Raw genomic sequence first — 13,115 nt, 5'->3', positions numbered from 1 at the left:
TGCAAAATTTGGTGTTCCAAACAGTTCTCTGTTCCAGACAGATGTGGGTGACATCATCCACTTTTTCTGACAACTATCCAGGGCCTCAGCCTAAAACGTGACCAATTGTTTGACACAAAGATCGATGCACCACTTTTGTGTCCTCAACATCCGTTCCTTATTTCCCATAATTTCCAAAAATGTAGTGTGCTTATTATACATAGTCACTGATCTCTCCAGTTCTCCTCTTACCATAAAAGGCTTCGTGGCCTGATTTGACTCGAACGTGTCAGAAGCCTTCTGCCAGCTTATCTTATTAAAAGTGTAAGAGGTGAGGGCCCTTAAATGAATGTCCCCCACATATGGAACCGGATTAAATTCTCTCTCAACCCATAAGAGATACCCATGCATGTAAAGCTCACACATCAAATGTTGAGTTGGCACATCATGGGCTTTCAATATCCAGAGGAACTGTACAGTGTCCTCAATCTCGTGATTAATTTCTTTCTGGATGCTTTCTAAACAAAAGAAAAGAAAGCATTCATGCAAAAATAAAGAATAACCAGAAGCGGGAGTGCGACATGCCATCACTTCTTGTGCTAAATGGAGCATCTGCTCTTTATCAGTTTTTAACTCTTCTACTTGCCTTTCCAGCCGCTCCACCTTGAGTTGTTGCTTTGCATGCCTCAATCGCATTATATCAATGTGCTCCACATATTCAAAGATAGTCGTAGATGCTCATTCTTGGGCTTTCTTCGCTTCATTTTGATATCGCGCTACGTTGGATTTCCAAGTTTGTACCTCAACCATCAAAGAAAACTCACGGCCTTCAAACAAATATTCTATCGGGTCTGTCTGAGTGGCAACAGAAGTTGTTGCCACTTCATCTACCTTTGTCCCTGCTTCAGCCGTCATTGTTTTGGGCTTCTTAGCCTGCCGCTTGTATTTCTTCACTCGTTTCTTCAACCGGTGCATCTGTTTTCTCGGCCTCTTAACCTCTGTTTTGAGCAGCATCGTTTCTTTGAATTGAAGCTGATATTTTTGCTTCATAGGCATCCTTCATTGCTCACATAATTCTACCCATTCTTGTTTGACCACCACCTCATCTGGTACTGCATCCAGTTTGAAAGGTGGTGGATTACTTGAGGGAGTATCCACAAGGTTAATCGACGGGGCTTCTTTGCTTAGCCTCTCTTCCTGAGTAGCAGCCACTTCCTTACTGTCTCCTACCTCGTCTTGCTTCGAAGCTATCTCGATAGGTGCCAGACTCACTCGACGAATGTCCATCGGTGGTTCAGCCAAACCTTCCCTTCGAGGTTCCCTCGTTTCAAAAACATTTTCCTCTTCCCTTAAACTAGGTTCCTGGGAAAGGTCTCCGTAGGGGTATGCGACCAACAAACCTGTGGCAGCTGGTTCCTTCTTCAACCCATCATACTTCAAAATTGGCAGAATGGCCACATCTTCCTCTGTGTGTCGGGCAGAGCGAGACACCCTTTCCCTTTTTGGAATGCAGAAGTAAGAGGAAAATTGAAAGAATTTTCCTACCTGATCTATCTTGGCCCCAGTTGTAGCCTCGAGCTCTTTCCCTCCGTCTGCAGCATCTCTGCTCTAGCTTAAAACCCCCGCCTGTGTAGTCCCCTGTTCTGAGGTTGATGCTGGTTCTTGTGGAATAGCATCAGTCCCAACATCTAATTCCTCTATGGTCTCTAGGGTCGGACAGGTTGATGGTGGTTCTTGTGTAACACCACCTTCCGTGTCCAGCAGTTCTTGAACAGACGATGTTGGCACTGTTTCTTCCAGCACGACATTGATACAAATGGATTCTTACATAATTACATCAATTCCATCCATTATACCCATAGCCTCTTCTTCTGTTGGCCCAACGGTTCTTTCAGCTTCGGGCCCCTCTCGTCCAGGTTCATCTTCCTCCATTGGTTCTACAGTCGAGGGTGGTTCTTGTGGGACACCCCCAGCCGCAATATTAACAGACTCCTCCACCTCAGCCTGATGTGGTCCCTCTTCGCTTATTATAGTGTTGCTGATTTGCTCCACTAGCTCCGTGATCGAGGTTGGTTCTTGAGGGACAGCCTTGGTCGTGGTGCTAGTGGCCCTTTCTATATTGGCCCCTTGCTATATCACTTCTTCTTTTATCGGTTCTACGGTCGAGGTTGGTTCTTTTGGAGCAACCTCGACTATCCTCTGATGTTTGCACTCCTCGTTTTGTTTGAGCCCTTCAGTTTCCATCTCCATTTCCTCTAGTTCCTCTTGATCTATGTATTCATCCTTTACTTCGGTTCCTTCCTCCATCGCTTCAGGCTCTTCTTCTCTAGCGGCTCTAGCAGCTACTATCTCTTCCTCTGTAGAATCCTAGAATGTTTCCCAAGGGATTTGAAATCGACCAATTGCGTGCATGACTAATAGCTGGACTAGACCATGGTTGGTAATGACTGCTGCCACTTGTTGCGAGCGCCGAGCAGAGTGCACCATCAGCTGGAGACTCCTTAACAGGAAGAAAGGCATATTCAATGAGAAGGCTTCCGCCTGTGGGAACTGGAGGTGAGCCAATATTCTGAAATGGTATTTAAACATGGTGGTATACCTCCCCTTGTAGGTTATGTATCTCATTACAAAACCTGCTACCTCACCCCATGGGTGTGGTAATGAATTTTGGTCGTACCATCGGCCTTTCTGAACAACATTTTCTCCGGCCTACAAGAATGCTTTGGGGAACTCCAGAAGGGAGGTTCTTTGCGAAAACCATTTCTGACCCTGTTGGGGTAGCCCGCTGACCTTTGCAATGGTTTCTTCTGTAACAGGGATTTCTATCCCCCGGACCCGAGAGCTCCCTTCCTCTAAATTGAGTGCAAATTCAATTGCAATTGCCTCATTAAACCCTTGCAATCTGTCGAAATAGACGTTCCATCCTGCATTTTCAAAAACCTGCCATACTTCTTGATTGTTTCTAACCATTATCATGCCCTCCGTCTCATGGCACACAGCCAACCCACCCATCACCGTGAGAACTGGATGAACACGATGGATATAGTCGGCTGGTAGGGGAGAGTAACAACAACCCAACTGACGATGACAATATTGTTAGCATGGTGGCCGCGGGGTAAAAGAATGATAATAATGGTCGGTACACCTCAAAAAACACAACAAATAATGGCAGGGTATGGTAGTACAGGTGAATGATTATGGTAATTGAATGCAATGTACTGGGGAAATGACTTGTAAAGTTCTTGGCATACGATTTCAAATTCCAACACGTAGGAATCATGATTACAAAACCGCATGATTTTTTTGGTTTTCATTCTCATTGGATTTGGTAATGATGTGATATGATTATGATTTTTAGGTATGTCGTCATTTATTTATGACGGGACCACCCCCAACTTAAATGCAGTCATCCGCAACACATACTAGTCTCTTTCTTTTGGAATATTTTAATAAAATCCATAAGAGTCAATGAAGGTGTACCTAGCGACCTACATGGGGGTGGAGTAATAGCGAAAATAATCGGCGAAGTAATGGCAATGGCGAAGTAAGAGCGCCGACGGAGTAACAACACCAGTGGAGTAACAGCAGCTATGGAGTAACAGCACCGAGGAGTAACAACAACGATAGAGTAATAGCAATGATGGAGTAACAACACCAATGGAGTAACAACAATCGACAGAGTAACAACAACAGTGGAGTAACACCACCGACAGAGTAACAACACAATGGAGTAACAACACCGACGGAGTAACAACAACAGTGGAGTAATAGCACCAGCAGAGTAACGGTGACAGTGGAGTAACAGCACCGGTGAAGTAACAGCAACAGTGGAGTAACAACACTGGCGGAGTAACAACAACAGTGGAGTAACAACACTGGCGGAGTAACAACAACGGCGGAGTAACAACAACGATGGAGTAACAACACTGATGGAGCAATATCAATGGGCAGAGTAACAACAACGACTATTACTTGAAAAATTTCTCCGTTTCTCCTTGTCATAATTCAGTTCTTATTCCTGCAAAAAGACAAACAAGTAAGTAGTAACAGCATATATATATATATATATATATATATATATATATATATATATATATATATATATATATATATATATATATTTTTTTATTTTTTTTTATTTTTATTTTTTTTTTAGAAGGCAAAGGGAGAATTCTCTGCACCAACAACCATCAAACCAGATGTATTAGAAAGATGTTTGATGAAGGCATCTTTAGAAGTTGGACGGTGGTATAACTTCAAACAGTGTCCGTTCACTAGGAAGGAAGTACGATTTTCATCTATTGTAACCAATCTGACTGTGCCATTGTCGAATACAGCGTCCACTTCATAGGGTCCCATCCAACGAGTGTGAAGCTTTCCTTTGAAATATTTGAACCGGAAATCATATAACAATGCCCAGTCCCCTGTATGAAACACCTTATTCTTGATAAATTTATTGTGCCATTTCATTCTCTGCTGTTGGATAGCAGTAGTTCTCTGGACAGCTACTGAACAAATCTTGTCTAACTCATTGAGCTATTCCGGCTGGTGTTTCTAGGCCTCTGATAAGTCTAATCCCACTTCCAAATCTTTTTTGAGCATTTTGATCTCGAATTCAACCGGAAACAATGGGGATTTCCTGTAGAGTAGATCAAATGGTTAAAACCCAGTTGTATTCCGCCATGTTGTCCTATACGCCTAAAGAGCTTCTGGAAGTTTCTGTGACCAATCCTGGCGATGACTTGCTACAGTTTTTGTCAAGATATTTTCCAATACCTTGTTTGTGCTTTCTACCTATCCATTCGCTTGGGGATGGTATGGATTTGTGACTCTATGTTTAACCCCATATTTCTACATGAGCCTCTCTATCATGTGGGATGTGAATTGTGCTCCTCCATCTGAAACAATTTCTCTCGGGGTACCATATTGGGCAAAAATCTCTTCAAAAAGAAAACCTGCCACCACATGTTCTGTAGGTTTTGCAACCAGTCTGCTCCCACCCACTTAGTCACATAATCAGTACAAACCAAGACGTGAACTTTCTGATTGAAAGGTGGGTTGATGGGTCTAAGGAAATTGATGGCCCACTTCTCAAAAGGGTCAAGGACTATTTGGGGTTGTAATGGCATTTCATCGGATTTCCCAGGTTGTCCCATCCGTTGACAGCTGTCACATCTTCGGACATAATGTCTAGCATCACGAAAGATAGAAGGCCAGTAGTATCCCATTTGCAGCACCTTGTGGCTTGTTCTTTTACCTGCAAAATGACCTCCACAAGGTCCACTATGGGCGGCCTTCAATATCTCATAGATATCATCCTCTGATACATAGCGCCGGATCTGTTTATCAACCCCTATATGAAAGAGGTATCCTGCCATCCATGAATATCGGGTACTATGATGAATAATTTTCCATTGGCCCTTATATGAAAAATGACGAGATATCTTCTCTGTAGCAAGATAGTTAGCAATATCTGCATACCATGGAGTGTTAGCGTCAATCACAAAGATATATTCATCTGGAAAGCTATCTTTGATAGGTGTACCTTCGGCATTATTTTCTAATCTAGACAGAAAATCAGCAACCACGTTGTCCTTCCCTGGTTTATCTACTATGGTAATATCAAATTCTTGAAGTGGCAAAAGCCATCTTGTAATACGACCAGGAGTAACGGATTTATTCATCAGATACCTAATGGCTGCATGATCTGTGTGTACAAAAGTGGGGTAACCAGTGATATAGTGCCAAACTTGTTTATGGCGTAGATGACAGCAAGGAATTCTTTTTCAATCACTGTGTAGTTTAACTTAGTAGGAGCCAAGTTCTTACTAAAATAGTAAACTGCATATGGTACCTTATCCACTTGCTGCCCCAAAACTGCCCCAACTGCTATCTGGGAAGCATCAGCATGAATATGGAATGGTAATGTCCAGTCTGTTCCTCTAAGGATTGGAGCACTACAGACTAATTCCTTGATCTTCACAAAGGTTGCATCACAGTCATCTGTCCACACAAAGTCTGCATCTTTTGTTAGTAATTGAAAAAGCGAATGTGTTGTTTTAGCAAAATTTTCTATAAAGCACCTGTAATAACCAGCACAACCAATAAAGCTATGTACCTGAGCGGGTGTTCTGGGTATTGAAAAATGTTGTATTACCTTTATCTTGGTTGGGTCCATCCGGATTCCTGCAGCCGAAAGAGAGTGTCCCAGGACTATTCCTTCATTCATCATCATATGGCATTTTTCTGTACTTAAAGAGACATGCACATGCTTTCATCTTTCGAGAACTTTTTCTATCTTCCCCAATGCTTCTTCCAATGAATCTCCATATGCCGTGAAATCATCCATATATATTTCAACACTATCATCCATCAGATCAGAGAACATCCCTAAAATTGCCCTCTAGAATGTTGCAGGTGCATTACAGAGACCAAATGAAAGGACTCTGTATGCGAACGTTCCCCAAGGGCATGTAAATGTGGTCTTATCCTGATCTTCAGGAGCTGTTTGGATCTGGTTGTACCCACTAAATCCATCCAGGAAGGAGAAAAACTTCTTCCCAGCTAATGTATCCAAGACTTGGTCAATGAATGGTAACGGAAAATGGTCTTTCTGAGTTGCCTTATTTAATTCTCTATAGTCCACACATATTCGCTATTTACCATTTTTCTTAGGGACGATTACCAATGGAGAAACCCATTAGCTGTATGAAATGGGGTAGATAAATCCCACGTCCAGCAGCTTTTGAAGCTCTTGCTTAACAATATTTTTTAGATCTGGGTTCATTCTTATCTGGGGTTGCCTCACATGACGACAATCCTCCTTGATGTATAAGTGATGGGTGCATAGATTAGTAGGAATTCCCTTCATATCTGAGTAACCCCAGGTGCAGGCTTCTTTGTGTTTCTGAAGAACATCCAAGAGTTGTTTTTTCTGAGAATCTGACAGATCTGGATTGATATTAAGGTATTTTCCCAGTTCTATTTCCACGAAAATACTATCATGGGGTGCAGTTGTAGGTAGCTGATCGAATCCATCTGTTGTTCTGATAATCTCCTGAGACTCACAGCTTAAGACGGACTCCAGGATTTGCTGATTCAAATCTAAAACAAAACAAGGATCACTGATAAAGGTAGTAATTGTGTCATCTTCTATTTCAGCTTTCAACTGGAGGGCCTGTCCAATAGTAAGAACTAGTCTTAACTCATTTTCTGATTCGTACTCTTTCCTATATAAAGATTTCTTGCGGCCTGCTGGTTTTGTTGATGAGTTAGGTTCTACGGGAGGATATAACACTAGGTTCTTAGTCTTGTGCCCATTCTAAATGATCATATGTCCAGACTGACACCCAATATAAGCATCTACAGTTGCCATCCAAGGCCTTCCCAGAATTAGGGGATGGCCTCCAGCTGGAGATTGCGTTTGGAGTACTAGGAAGTCCATAGGGTAGTGCCATGAATCAACTGAAATCGTGATATATTCTAACTTCCCCACTGGTTTCACTGTAGATCGATCTGCCAATTATAGCACTGTAGGTGTGTGTTTCAAGTTACGAAGACCTAATGCACGCATGGTTTTAGCAGTGATGACATTTATGGCAGCACCCAAATCTACCAATACATTTGGAATTTCTACTCCATTAATTTGTACGGTTAAAATTGGGTTCCCGGGATCCCCATACTTTACAGGCATGGACCTTCCCATCATGAAATCTAATAGCTTCCCCATTACATGAATGGTGAACGGGTCTCTTGATTTCTTTTTAGGCTTCTTAACCCAATATTCCCTAAGATTTTTTGCATATATAGGTACATCCCTCATAGCTTGTAACAGGGGGATCTTAACAAATAAATTATGTAACTCCCCTAAAAGGTCAAACTCAGCTTGAGGGATTGGTTTACTCACAGCCAACCTTTCTCGATAGGGCGGTTCAGCTTGGTGCTTTTGAGTAACTGGTGGTTGAGGAGGTGTATAATTTTTGTTGACTCAGTTTGGTTCCTCTTCAAACATTTTTGGTTCCTTTTCCTTACTGTCAATCTATTCAATGATAACATGTGAGGGTTGAGCATCTACTTTCTGCCCAGATCATAAATTCATCTCATAGAATTATGCGGTAGAGATGCTATATGAAGGTAGGTTGAGGGTGTCAGCTTGTTGAGCTCCTTTATTATTAGGATTCGGATTGGGTTGGATAGGGAGTTGGGGACGAACAAGTTGATTACCAGGAGGCACATTAGAGGGCAACTGAATTTGTTGTTGTGGCACTGATTGGGGAAACTGACCAGGAAGAGAAGGTCCTTGCCAGTTCGAAGCCCATGAGGAACTTGAACTAGCTTGAGGAGCCCACCGCTGCCAAGGTGGAAACTGGTATTGGGGCCACGTGGGTGGATAAGGCATGGTCTGAGGACCCATATTAAAATTTCTAAAGTATTGAGATGGATCAGGAAACATACCTTGATTTCCCATTGATGGCCGAGGTTGCCATGGCTTTTTAGGTCCCATAAAGTACAGCTGCTCCATCTCTTCGCCTGTCCCTTGAAAAACTGCTTTTAGTCCTGGCAAGGATGGGCATGAACTTGTCACAAGATTCAGCTCACAGATTTCACATTCTTCTACGTAGTTTAATGGACATTCCCTCCGTGGGTGTTTCTTCCTGCATGTTGGGAAAAATATGGCCATAGTTCTTTCCAATTCCAGTTGTTTCTGTTTTACCTGCAACATGTCTATCTGTTCAGACAAAGTACTCAGGATATCAGTCCTCAGGTTGTCAAACAAATTCCCAATTTCTGCTTTTGTAACACCTCCACCAGATACTTTTGTTGATCGAATCCCTTGTTTATTCCTTGCAACTCCTCTTGAGCATTGGATACACAACTCAGAGATGGTATCAAAGTTCTCCTTTGGTATATCTCCCTTTCCGACTATATTCAACAATTCCAAAGAGTCTTCTGAGAAAGCCCAGAGAAGGATAATTTTCAAAATGTCCTTATCCAGGTCAGAGTGACCTGATCTCTGCAATTTGTATTTAAAGCATTCCACACAGTCTTCCATATTTTCGTCCTCTTTCCGTGTAAAATCTCTTCTTTAATATCCCGTGATTTACAGTAGTCCTGGTACTTCTCCAAGAAAGCAGTTCTCATCTCCTCCCATGTGGTGATAGACCTTCCCCCAAGACCCATAAACCACTGCAGGGCTGTCCCTTTTAGCGTAGCAGGAAAGATTTTCAATTTCTGAGCATTCGTTATGTAATCATACCCTCGACACACAATGTCAAATTCGAACAAAAACGTGTTAGGGTCTTCTGAAGTAAGCCCATGGAAACTGGGTAAAGTTGTTAAAGGAATGGGCTTTGTTGGTGCGCCAGTCCCTAAATCCCCAATTGGGAAGTCAATAGTAGAGGTTGTAGGTGCCATGAATATCCTCCAATACTCACTAGGGATTTCAGCAGGCTCCGCAGGAAGGGATTTTATCAAAGGGGTTCTAGTTGCCTTAACAACACTTCCTCTATCCTTTGGTGATAGAAATGTCTCTACAATCTCTTCCTCCCTGCCACAGTGGTTGGATCCTTCAGATCTCCTCTCTGCAACTCCTTCTTCCCTACTGGGATGGATCGTTCCTTTGGACGCTTTACTTGCAACTTCTTCTTCTTATGTTACAAGCAACGGGATCCCTTTAACAGGCGTAATGTTGCTTGTCTCCCCGACTACTGGAAGGGTCTATTGTATTGAATCAGCAGGGGGTGTTGTGAATAGCACTGGTTGTTCTACAGATTTTCCCTCAAATTTTGTCTGTGCACATGGCCTCAAGGTTGCACGGGAAGACGCCTTTGACTCAGCTTTTGCAATGATTTGCTGGATATAAGTGTTCCTTCCCAAATCCTGTCCTCCCTTATTTGGGGCTCTCCCTCTACCCCTTTTATTTGGCTCTCTGTTCATACAAGTTGGTGTGGCGACAAATGTTGCGATCAAACCACAATGCTCAAGGCCTGGAGTAGGGTGTCAAAAGACCATTCCCTCCCCAGGACGAGAGATCACGTTGAAAAGAGGGCAGTTAACGGAAAAAAAGAAAAGAAAATAGGAACCTAGGGTTCAGGGCCTAGGGGAGGGCGTCAAAAGACTCCTCCCTCCCTCGGACAAGAACCCAACCAAGAAAATAACACACACATGAGAAAACCTAACACTTCAAGACTTGAATTAGGGCGTCAAAGGACCCCTCCCTCCCCAGAGGGAGAGATTGGTTTTCTCGAAATTGAAAACACAAAAATGTAAGGGAAATCTAAGCTCAGAGCCTGGAGTAGGGCATCAAAGGACTCCTCCCTCCCCAGGGCAAGAGATCAGCCCTAATAAAATAGGAAATAGTAAAAACACGAAATAAAGGAAATACCTACGCTGAGGACCTGAGCAAAGTGAGAAAGTTCGTTCTCTCCCTAAGATGAGAGATTGACCCTTTCGTTAATACAGATCGTGTCTTGCACCTCATTAGCCTCCCTTGCAACGACGCCAAAAAGTTGGTGTCCAGGTATGAACAATTTATCCACCCCTTTTCCTACATTAATGTATCAATCCAGGTGCATATTCTTTTCAAGGAAACACGCAAGGTATATGCAGGGGCAAGGTTACAATCTGTCATCGACCAAGGGTTCGTGATCACCAATCAAAGCATTGTTGAAATAGAAATAAAAAATCAACTGCAGAACTTAAAAAGGTATTCACAGTTACCTAAGGAATCTGCGACAACAAACAAGAAATAAACACAACAATAAACAATACACACAAAGCAAGGAAACATGCAGCACCTGATCAGAAGAGCAGGGCCAGCTCTCTGATCAGGGTTGCGTTACTCACAACGAACGATAGATCAGCAAAAAGGCTTGTATCTTATTAATCTGAATAATGTTGTTACAATACAATGCAGGGTCTGACTAACTTTTGATACAGGAATGACCTGTCTTTTATACAGTACAAAGGAGAATAACATCTCTCCCCAAAACCTAGAAACTATATTCCCAAAGATATACATCAGTTCCATCACAGCACTAGCACTGAGAGAGCAAGAACAGGAATGATTCAAAAATGGGTTGGGAACAGCTACAAATCAATTATGTTGTTTCGTCGTGGTCGATCAGCTGCTGTGAATCGCGGAACTGCTGCGATATGCTGTGCGGTCAACACCTGCACTCCATAATCGGCGGTCATAACATGTCTTAGTGGTTCGCATAGGTAAAACCCTCATGACTCTACTCCATTAATTAAATATCCCAAGAGACGATAAAAGGGGGAATTACCTCATAGTTTTACACAGTAAATATATGCGAACGAATACAAAAGGGATGAAAAGAGGAGTAGAAATGCAGGGAAAAGATAGGCCAATTTGGTGCCCAACAGCGGCTAGAGAAAGACATTTCTTCTCAGATTCAGAGCTAGTGGAGGAATGTGGGCAGTGGATTTCGGGCACTAGCCACACTTAAAAGAGTAGTATTTTTTCATTAATTGTTATTGGAAAAAGGAAACCTTAAACACCATTATCAATTAATTATTTTTTGTGATTAAATATTAACTTCCAAACTGTATCAAACTCCCGATCACTGTACAATTTTTTTAGTTTGAAAAAGTAAAACATGTTATATGAAAGCAGACTTTTTCATTCTTAAAAGACAATATGAAACAAACTCCGGATCATTGTACAATTTTTTAAGTTTGAAAAAGTAAAACACCTTATATGAAACCAAACTTTTTCATTTTTAAAAGACAATCTAAAACAAATTAGATAAAGGTAGACATTTTCTATTTTTGAATGTCGAAAGAAAATACGCAACTGACCATATCCTCCCGACAGACATATATATATATATATATTTCACAAAACATAACTATAGACTCTAGACTCTAACTAACCAGAACTCTGACACAGTCGTATGCGGCAGAGGGGATTCGGTGGGTGGACTTGCAACACCGGGTCATTTACCATAGTTATAAAAGGGAGCAACGCTCTCCATTCATAATCAAATTCAGTCCATCTCTATTTATTTTCGAATAGAAGAAAAGAAAAATAGCGAGTTACAGCCATGGAATCCTTTCCGGCGTTAGCAGTTGCAGTACTAGTGATCTTATCATACGCGAATAGTATTGTTATTGTGCGTGCAAGTGATCCAGATCCTTTACAAGACATTTGCGTTGCTGATATGCAAAGCAATGGTAATGTTTCCATGTTGTAATTATGTATGTCTTGTGCGTTTGCGAATGTCTGCTAGCTGATCATGGGTGAATGACATTTTATATATATATATTTTGCTTGATTTGAATTGTGCAGTTATTGTGAACGGGTTTCCATGTAAGAATGCGATGACGGTCACAGCAGACGACTTCCGGTTGAGGGGCCTAGATAAACCAGGAGATACCAGTAACCAGTTGGGATTCGTTGTAACGCCAGCTTTTGTAAGGCAGCTACCAGGCTTAAACACCTTGGGAATTTCGTTGGTCCGCCTTGATTTCGCTGCTCCTCTCGGCCTCAACCCTCCTCACACACATCCGCGGGCCACCGAAATCTTGGTGGTGATCGAGGGTACTCTCTTGGTTGGCTTTATCACCACTAACAACACTCTGTTCTCCACAACGTTGGAGAAGGGAGACGTGTTTGTGTTCCCTCGAGGTCTTGTGCATTTCCAACAGAACATTGGCCCTGTCAACGCAGTGGCCTTCTCTGGACTGAACAGCCAGAATCCAGGAACTCAGCAGGTTGCGCCGACCTTGTTCGGAGCCTCTCCTCCTGTTTCTCCCTCTGTGCTCGCCAGAGCTTTCCAGATCGATGACAAGCTCGTCCAAATTATCCAAAGCAGGTTCACATCCTGATGATCTTGATCCGATGCTGTCATAATACTATTCGCTCTTCCACTTGTCTTCCATACGAAAGTGGTCTTCTCTCACCAAATAACAACATATCAATGATCTATTTATGTTGCATCATGTGCAACCACTGGTCACTAGTTAATTTTTCTTCATCAAAGTTACCATAAAAAATTTTGATTGTTGGATCCACCAAACCTCTTGTTGCTCCATTGATAGCTTTAACTATGCCAAACATAGTTGTTGGTGGTAACACTCCATTACCATCCACTTTCAAGTGGGATTCACTAAAC

The 13,115-nt window shown here is 42.2% G+C and overlaps 1 protein-coding gene across 1 annotated transcript; it reads left to right on the top strand.

The window, feature by feature from the left end:
- Positions 1-12,044: 12,044 nt before the first annotated feature.
- LOC149257971 (germin-like protein 8-2) lies at positions 12,045-12,828 on the top strand. Its single transcript, XM_089393741.1, has 2 exons — positions 12,045-12,174; positions 12,290-12,828. The coding sequence occupies exons 1-2, from the start codon at positions 12,045-12,047 to the stop codon at positions 12,826-12,828; spliced, it is 669 nt and encodes a 222-aa protein (XP_089249867.1).
- The last annotated feature ends 287 nt before the right edge of the window (positions 12,829-13,115 follow it).

The sequence above is a fragment of the Pinus tabuliformis genome, chromosome 6, assembly GCF_031772625.1.
Source record: "Pinus tabuliformis cultivar Carrire ecotype Pingquan chromosome 6, CPIR1, whole genome shotgun sequence".
In the NCBI taxonomy this organism is placed as follows: Eukaryota; Viridiplantae; Streptophyta; class Pinopsida; order Pinales; family Pinaceae; genus Pinus; species Pinus tabuliformis.
The sequence above is the reverse complement of the archived record's forward strand: the minus strand, read 5'-3'. Positions and strand labels throughout refer to the sequence as shown.

Coding starts and splice junctions, on each gene's coding strand:
- LOC149257971 (XM_089393741.1), top strand. CDS start 12,045: ATGGAATCCTTTCCGGCGTTAGCAGTTGCAGTACTAGTGATCTTATCA. Junction 12,175..12,289: donor TGCTGATATGCAAAGCAATG/GTAATGTTTCCA, acceptor TGAATTGTGCAG/TTATTGTGAACGGGTTTCCA.